Source organism: Charadrius vociferus, unplaced genomic scaffold (assembly GCF_000708025.1).
Source record: "Charadrius vociferus isolate BGI_N301 unplaced genomic scaffold, ASM70802v2 scaffold54, whole genome shotgun sequence".
NCBI lineage: Eukaryota > Metazoa > Chordata > Aves > Charadriiformes > Charadriidae > Charadrius > Charadrius vociferus.
Genome location: NW_009648350.1, coordinates 3,728,496 through 3,738,229, shown reverse-complemented (window position 1 = coordinate 3,738,229; position 9,734 = coordinate 3,728,496). Strand labels below are relative to the sequence as shown.

Here is a 9,734-nt window from a genome sequence, read left to right as displayed (position 1 = left end):
TCAAAACTTAAGCTCTGGACTTGAAACTCAGCACTTGACAATGATCCTCCATAAGTAAACATTTGAAAAGACATCATTAGAGCTGTATGTCCCCACCTCAGAGAGACAATTTACAAAAAACTCCTAAATTAAATACATAGAAGTATGACAACGCAAACAATTTGCCTCCTTTTGGCAAGATAACTTGATCATGAAGTTAATGGAATTATTCTAAAAATTACCTCAGGTAACTGAGAATTTTGATCATTGCAATTAACACGTTTCTTAAGTGTTTTGGTCAGAAGTTTAATTAAGCAATATTCTTGGATTAACTAATCCAACGGAATGCAATATCCAAACATTTACTTTCCCTCTCTCCTTAAGGTTATTCTGAGGGCACTTCAAGTGGGGTCTTTATGAAAAAATACTTGAGTTTTCTGTACCTCACAAAACAGTAATATCTTCAGTTGTTTAGATCTACCTTTCAGTTTTGGACATAAAGTAATTAAACTTCAGGATGTGAATGTCAGAAGTGCAACAATTACCTTCTTAAAAGAATATGATTCTGCAATGGCCGCCTCTTTCAGCGTGCAAAGAAATTCACTGCCCAGATATACTGGTTTATAATTGGAGAAATATTTGAATATGCAGATTGAATTTTTCTTTTCCTGATATTACACCAGGAACAGTCAATAAAAATGTTAAAAATGAGACTTAACTGTCTGAAGAAGGTGAGGTGAAGGAAGCACTTGTCTAGTATCATCATTTGACTCTAACTCTAGAACAAAGTTTAATATCACAGAATGTAAAAAGAGTTAGTAATAAAATAATATACATTAAATATTCCTCTTAATTCTGCTAATAGGAACATACATACAGGGTTTTCTCATTTACCAAAAGCCTTTGTAAATGACCTGATTCTATTGAGCTTCTTTTTTGTAGATACTGTAAACATTTAGGATTTCTAAGGCTAAAAACAGGCACAAGTCTTCCATGAACAGTTATTATTCCTAAAAGCATTAAGGAATATATTCCAAATCTGCTATTCCTTTTTATAACAATGGAAATAATTGAAATATAATATTATAATTCACAATGCAGATTCTTAATTAAAAAAGAAATATAGCTTAATCGTGACAACAATTAATAATATATAGGGAATACTCCTATTTTTTTTAAATGATCTATTGCATCAAAATTACATTTCCAGAACCTTTGTGCTGGGTGTTACTCAATTTTATAAAGTGGTAAGTTTAAGTAGTGACAAACATTTCTAAGTGGGTAAAATTCAACCATGTTACGTTGGCATTACTAGCACCCCGGCTTTGTAATAATGCAGGTGAGATCTGCAACATCCATTTTTCAGATATTAAAGCCACAAGGTAGGTGGCACCTTTTAAAAGATATTATTAGATGCTCCTCTCCATAATTTCCATGAGGTGATTTTGTTTTGTGCCTCGTTAAGGTACCTGAGCCAACAGTCTTGTTTCAGGCTGGTTTTTCAAGGTTTCAGAGGTTTTCCAACCTCTGTAACAGGTTCCCTTTTGCTGAGCAGCTAAGCGTTAGCCAACATTTCAGCAGTCTGATTCCAATATGTGTTAGCAGCAATGCATTTCCAGAGACACGTTGCAAAAATATTAAAAGCAATTGTCGTCTAGAAGTCCTTTTATCCCCTGCACCATTCTGGACAAAATAACTCACCACCAAGTAATCTTGAATTCATAGATAGGACGCTTGCAGTAATAGTGATTTATCAGGTGTTTATCACACACCCCAATACACTGATGATCCACAGTTATCCCTCTATCAGACAGGTCTGTCACAATACAGTGCAGAAGATCATATACATCAGCTACAGCCTCCCAGGGGCCAAAAGACACATCCACTTCGCAATGATGCTCAAACAGCTTTGTCTCACTTTCACTCCTTTCAAAACGTAACGAATTGAAATGTGGGCATTCGTAGGGAGTGATGGGCATCTCTTCTTTGAAGACACAGACCTTCAGTTTTGCAAACCTCGCTTTTCTTTGCATAGCTCTAAGCTTTGCTATTTCGATTATCCGTTCCAAATGATCTAAAAAAGAAAAAAGTTGAAAATAACAATGAAGCACCTAGCGAAAGAAAACAAATGCAATTATTTAATGTGAAACATACTATTTTAGTTAGTGTTTAACAAGTTATTCTTAACATAATATTAGCTGTAATAGGTAGCTGCGTGTAGCTAGATATATAGTAATTAAATCAACCTCGGTTATCTCGTGACTTGCTGTCTTTACTATATGCCCAAATTTACTCAATTGCCAGCCCTAACAGAACAAATGTAGAGGCAGAAAAACCTTCTCATTTAATAATGAGCCTTGCATGTTGTGGCCTACATCTTGCTCCCTTTTAAGACAGCATAAAAATCCACATTCTTGGATGCCGCAGGAACAAATCTGACATGGAGACCTCAAAGATCTTAAGAGCATGAAAAGTACATAAACTTTTCAAATACAATGGAATTAGTTTGAAAGCTGAAAGCAGACCTGAAAGCACCATGTATACTACTTGAATCACACTAGGAGAAACAGTCAACACTACTTTGTTTATTTACCTTTGTAATATGGCATTAGGCCCAGGAAAGCTTGTCTAACTTTTTCTCCTTTAAGAGGTTGGATATCCTCTAGATTGTCTAGCAATGGTCCTATGGAATAATACTGTGCTTCCTTGTAAACTGACCTCACTCGCTCTCTTGGTGGCAGGTCACCAGATCGCAGAAAGTTAAGTATGTCTCTAAAAAAAGGGGAAAAATACTATTAAGAAACAATTTTCCACCAGAACTGCTGCAGGTGGGAAAGGAGAGAAAACGCTAGATATTCATTATTTATTCTATTGAGATAGAAATCCTTGTGTTTAGACAGTAACTGAAATAACTGTGAGTCATATTTCCAACATATGTTTTTAAAGGCATTTGCCACGTTCAAGTTTCCAAGTCATCATTTCACATTTTGCCTCTGTTAATGTCAAAACTCACTCAAAACCCCCCACTGTATTTTAAACATAAAGTTCAAGGTGGAGAAACCACCTAAAATACAAGAGGGGACAGTATTTCATGGGAAAGAGATTGTAGTCGCTGTATTTCAAATTTAGGTCTGTGAGAAAATAAATGTTTCCATTTTCCTGGAGGATCATATGCATGCACATTTTATCCCACACAGAACCAGGATTCTACCAGAACGCATAGTCTGTTTGCAAAGCAGGTGTTCTCTTCGCAGGATCAGGGCCATATACACTTGTAGGAGTAGTAGTGGTAATAAAATAACAATAATAATTAATAATAATGATAATAGTTCCAGAGAGATAGAACATTTCCTTGTAGTTCTGAAACAGTTAGGCGATGAGATTTTTAACAGGGAATGAAATCACTTTATAAGCATTAACCAACAATTATTGACCATACCAAATAAAACAAGCATTACTGCAATCTTCATTAGAATGTCAACAAATACAGCACGTGCTAATTTGGCTCTCTGTTCTAGCTATATTTTGAATTCACATTGATAACAGCACAAATGAATTGATTTTCCAACAAAGTGGCAGGCACTTCCAAATTGCCAAATGTAAAGAAACAATTATTTTCCAATAAATATAGTGGCTTAATCTATTTCTGTCCCAGATTATAGTACAATCCAAATGTGCTCTGAAAATAATTCAACACTTCTCCATTGAAGAGATTAAGGAAATGTCTACAGAGGAGAAACAAGAAATACAAGTTAAACTGCAAAGACCTTAACCCGTGAACATTAACCCAGGAACACTGCTTACCCTTTCTAGCAATCTCACACCACTTCAAACAGATTATTAGCAAGATCACGGTTAGTTTAATTAAAAATAAAACAAAAGCTAAACACAGAAGAAGGAATCCTGAAGGTGAAGGAATATGGCACTACCAGCAAAAATAATTTTAAAAAAATAATTCTTTGAGGCTTGTGTTTTTTGACCAGTTACATTATATCCTGCTTGAACACTGAAAACATCATACTTGCAACAGTTTAAGAAACCTAGATGCATTCCTTCCATTCCCTCTTTATCATAAATACTATAATATCAATTAAAAAACAGTGTTGTACAAAAGAGCTTCCTATGAAAAGCAATGCCAAACACATTCTTTTTTAAAACATAAAAACAACTTGATACCTTGAAAGGAGATACTCTAGAAGAGACAATGCACAAATTCAAAACATTACTTGTTTTAATTTTCCCATTGTAAAACTTAAGCCCTTAAGAATAAAACAAATTGTTTTTTAATTGCAGTATACTTTTCTCCTGAAATGTTTTGAAGGTGTGGATGCCAGTCAGTCACATTTAGCTCCTATGGAAATATGACTTAACTAGAATGGAAAAAAAATGTTAAAACTTATTCTTCTTTAAAAATACTTTGCTCCAGTAACAACTTTTGAAGTATACTAGTGAGGACACTGTACCTACCCAAAGTAGGTTCCATCTCTGTCAATAAAGTATCTGCCTTCAGCATCTGTTGGAATATAGTGTCTTCCGCTGAACATAGCCGCCAACATTGTGTCCTCATAACGTCTCAGTGTTGACAGTCTTGTTGTAAAATACATGCCTCCTACGTTCAGAGGAACAACTTCTGGAAACTGCAAAAGCAATCACATCATCACAAATGAGTCTCTAGTCCTTTGCAGACATGTTCAGGCCAAAAGGGTTACAACTTCTAGAAGACATAGCATACAACCTCTGCCACTGTGACATAACTTGGTCCGACAAATGCTTCTTTCCTGGCCTGTTGCTACAAGACAGTGAGGTTCAAGGGTTAACAACCTGAATACTTTGACTGGCTTCTGGGTGTAATCAGTGAATGTTCTAATTTTATTTGGAAATCTGAAACAGCAGTAATCACTCAGCTTTAATACCAGCTATTCATTAAAAGCACGAATGCCTCCTCTTGGCTGTTTTGGGAAAATACAAAACAAAAAACCTTCCCTCCCCCTTCCACACACACAAACACAAAAAAAGGGTAGGAAATCTCAGGCCAACCTTGGGACTTGCAGTCAGTTGCTACTCTACTGGTTCCTTTATACTACACTACACTATTATACTATACACTGACAAAACAATGACTGTATTTATATTAGGTTTACAGCAGGCCTAAAATCTTAGTATCACCTTAAGATGTCTAATCTTAGTATCGCACCTTAAGATGCCTCGGTACCAAAGCGAGAACACCACTTACTTGTATCTGTCAAACCCAAACATGGATGGAAATTCTGAGTAACGCTCCCAAGCTACTGAAGTAAAATTCAAGAGACTCAGTTTTATTCAGTCATTCAGCTGCTAATGGAAACTAAACTGGATATCCACAAATACTCCAACAAAGAAATCCTGAATTCTTTGGCACCAGAGCAGTACGTGTACGTGCTACAATAACTGGAACTTATCAGATAAACAGTACCAGAGGGCTCTTACCTGCTGAGGCAGCAGAGGTAGTGCTTGTCCTGCCTGGGTTGCAGTAGGAGTGGCTGGCTCTTGGAAATCATCCTCTGCATCTGAGCTCGACATGGCATCATCCGGGTTTCCACTCACTTTGTTCTGCCCCGTAACTACCACCATCCCTCTGGCTCTCGTAAGCAGGTCTGCTGGGTAGGCAGCCGTGGCAATGCTGAACGGGAAACAAGACCCAAATTACTTAGGCGCTCTCCCTACCAGCTGCAGATCACGTGGCAGGCAGAGCACGTAACTCCCCGGCTTTACGCTGATAATTTACAATGGCATTGTTATTACTGGGAAATGAATCACAGCAAGGATGACTATTGTGCTGAGAAACAAACTCAGAGAGGGCTGTCTCTGCAGGAATGAAGTTTTGCAGAGTCGGCGTCCATTGGCTGTGCGGTGCAGCGTGTGATTGGCTCCGCCACGCTTTTGCAGCAAAATGTCATTTGCTGGGTGAATTTGGGTGGCTGCTGTTCCACCCCGTCCGTCGCAATAGGCCATCTGCAGAAACGCATCCTGAAATGCAGGCTCTCATTGGCCGCAGGCGCTGTGCAACACCCCGGACTCCTGCTCCCAACCAAGCTCCCAGTCTATCACCTTCAGCTGCAAAAGCGGATCGGACCCTGCTGTGCACAATGACAGGCACCGTAAAGGCTCTCTGTTCAATTCTAGCATTTCCTGTGAAATGAGAAAATTGCGCTTTCTAACCAGACAGAGAAAACAGACGTTTCCCTGCCCACTGCATGACATCGTACTGTACACAAACGCACACATCTGACACACAGGTATTTAACTCTGCATGTTATATTGTGCATTTACTGCTAATTATCAACTTCTTTTACTGCACAGAAAAAACTGCATAGCAACACCAACTACAATGCTTTCACAGTCCATCTTTAACCAGAGGATGGGACAGACTAACAATAAACTGCATTATAAAAATAATAATTGAAAGAGCAGAGTAGGAAAGTCTAGAAACCCTGATGTTCTCTTTACACCGCATTCTTATGTAAAAAGCACCTCTGTTTACAGGATTGCTGGGGTGTCTCCAGTGGCATCACAACATCCTAACAAAGAAATTAAACTACTGGAAGTTTTATCCAGCTCTCTAAGTCTGCATTCTCCTTGTCTCACATCACTATGAATTACAAAAAGGGATGGAATATTTGCACAAGCACATCTTGTACATTTATTTATTGACTAAATAAATGTTTCATAAAGGTTGCTTCCAATCAAAATCAACAAGCAGAAATGACATAAAATTTTAATAGCCATGATTAATTATTCTGCCTTACTAATTCTGCTAATACAGTCATTATGCACATGGTCAGGCTATCTGTAGATCTCAGCTCTTAAAGGAAACGCTGCAAGTTCAAAACGAACCCAGAGGGAACTGGGATGCTCCTGACCAACAGAGACTCTTTAGAGAGCTAATCAGATCAAAACCTCCACTCTCTCTGGGAGCGTCCATAGCCTACTTTCACCAAAATTTGGAGGTGAATTCTAGATCCTGTCTAACTCCCTAATAAACCTAGAGAAGTAGGTACCATGAAGTTTCAAAAATTTCTTTTTAAACTGCAGCTTGTTACCAGGTTCGTCTCAGCTCAAGACAGGTATTTAATTTCTCTTGTCTACAGTTCAAAAGATGGACTTTCACTTCATAATCATTTTTCCACCACAGTACATTGCATAGGCAGATAAATAAGGATGGAAGGGCTTCTCAAGGTCCACACCCTATTAACAATTTTAATATTTGTCCTGAAAGAACATCTATTTTGACATCATCAATTATCAAAACAAGTCAACTATGCCTCACAGATAAAGAACGTATAAAACATAAATGAAAGATTATTTTGGTAGGGACTCCTTTAAGGAGATAAACAAATTACCATCAAGAAGCAGCTTGTAGAAGCTTAATTTATCAGATGTACAGTCAAAATTGTGTGTGAGGCCGTATTTACTGTCAATGTATTATTTATAATGCTGTTACTTGAAACCAGTGCTTTGACTGCTCTATTTCCAGTTCTCTTAAGACTATTCAAAAGAACTCAAGACTGACCAAAAATGTGATCTTTAATTGTCCACATTTTTCAAGAATGTCCCACAGCTTTCATGTAAATGGAGTGTACTCCAAATAAACAAAATTCAGCTCCATTAAGCATATCAGAATCATGGACCACAGAATGTGTTCTGGATAAGTTCATCCATTTGGCACTGTACCAAAAAGGCCCTCTTTCCCAACAGAAGTAGAGGTTTGAGAAAAAGGAAATTCTTCTTCCTCTTTCATAATCTTCCTTCAATGTGACACCAGGGTTTAGGAAAAAACATGAGAGAGGATAGGTTAATTATGTTATGCTCATGAGTAATAAGCTGCTTTTCTATTGGAATGTTCACACAAAGCAATCTCCTAAATAGTGAGGCTTAGCATACAAGATCTCAGCCCATAATTAGTCCAGGATTTCAAGAATAAGATTCGTGGCAGTAAAATGAAGAGACTGATCATTGACAAGTTTAACCTGTTTTTTGACGTTCATTAAGAGGTAACAGAAGTTCCTCTCTAGGTTTACTTCACTTCCTGTTCATCCACAGACACGGAGGAGTGAAACAGCAGGATGCTGACTGGAACAAAGAGCCTTCCTAAAAGAAAAACAGAAGCTAATCACTGGCCAGTTTTCTGACATACAATTTTCTGCATTTCGGTTCTCTGCATTTCACGGGGAATATGCATCCATCCGAATATCCTTGCCACTTAACGCGTGTGCAATAATTACTATTATCTATGCACAAAAATACTTTTCTGTTAAATCTCATATTAAAGTTACAGGGTTTGTTTTGTTTATTTAAACCAAGTAAATGCATCTATTTCATTTTCGAGTATGTCTCGGGCCAGATCAACATCAACACATAATTAATGAGAAAACATCACCAATAAGCAAAATGATTTCTAAATCAAATATTTAATCGAACCATACATCAGCACCATCCAACTCTACCAGAAACACCTCCTTCCAGTTTACAAGCTACCTGTCATTTAAATGGCAGAGACTACTTCCCTGAGCTTTGTTATCAACAATTCAGATACTCTCTCACATACGCACACTAAAGAAAGCTTACTAAATGAACTGGACCTGCAAGTTGTGCTTCATTCCCTAGCGAATGATAGCAGACCTGTATCAAGTTTTACTTGATGCTAAGACTCAAAAAAGCCTTTCAAGGCTCTGCTGTTCCCTCAACTTCTTTTTGTTAAGAAAACAACTTTTCTTAAATACCTTCTGAGGTTACACTGGTGTTGGCAAAGTTACGTATGTATAAAAACATGACATAACGATCACACTGTCAAAGTCTTTATCATCAAGGTGCTGATGTATGAATCCAGCATAGAAGACCTACATAAACTGCTATTCAAAGACAACTGATCAGAATGTGCTTGTTTTGGGGAGATACCGACCAGATTGTTAGGCTTTTTCAAGAGGAACTTGGTCTCTGCATCTGCGAGAATGCAGAATGAGATGTGACTTAGCAGTATCTCCACAGCATTCTTCAAAAGACTCAGATGATCAAAAGCTTGTGTGAACAAAGCAGGGAAAGACGGTACACCCAGTTAAGTCTAATGAATCTGTGTCAGAATAGCAAAGAAACATCCTGAAAAAGGGCAGGGATCCCTGAGCTGCAGTAGACTGTATTATATGTTTGACTGTAAAATTCTGGACCTACTCCACATCTCCAGTCATCAGCAAAAGCCAGCACAGAGTACAATGAAGGGATACCATAACTTAACTTTTGCATCAGAGAGCAAAGACGCACCGTATGGGAGGATACGATGGGGAACCTCATCACCACAGTGACCTTCCTGGGTAGGCACAGGGCAGCAGGGAAGCAGAACGACCAGCGGATAAAGGCCACCCACTCTGTACTGGCTGGCACCAACAACCACTTTCTTAACAGAGAATCTCACAGCCCGAAGAAGCTTTTATAAGCTTGAAGCAGCTCTCCAGTTTCACCACCGTGAAGCGCGGAGGCATCATCCCGTTCGTGGACAGGTCAGCACAGGCCCACGCGAGCTCAGAACCGGAGCCCGACATGTGGGTAAGGCACGTGTCCGGCAAATTAAATATTAATTAGCCAGTTAAATATTAACTGTCTCCTAGCACCTTGCTAGGTCCTTCTGAACACCCGAAACGCCAACGGAGTTCACCAGAAGAGGCCCGCGGATGCGGGAGCTGTGGCGGGCTCAGGCCGCGGTCCTGCCGCGCCCCCGGCCCGGG

General features: G+C 38.7%; 1 protein-coding gene across 1 annotated transcript; it reads right to left on the bottom strand.

Annotated features, from left to right (window-relative positions):
* Nucleotides 1-1,365: 1,365 nt before the first annotated feature.
* Nucleotides 1,366-8,039, bottom strand: KCTD7 (potassium channel tetramerization domain containing 7). Its single transcript, XM_009885156.1, has 5 exons — nt 7,986-8,039; nt 5,446-5,638; nt 4,447-4,616; nt 2,573-2,751; nt 1,366-2,053 (listed from the first exon to the last, which is right to left on the bottom strand). Exons 2-5 carry the CDS (start codon nt 5,587-5,589, stop codon nt 1,677-1,679), a joined length of 870 nt encoding a protein of 289 aa, XP_009883458.1. The 5' UTR covers nt 5,590-5,638; nt 7,986-8,039; the 3' UTR covers nt 1,366-1,676.
* Nucleotides 8,040-9,734: the final 1,695 nt, after the last annotated feature.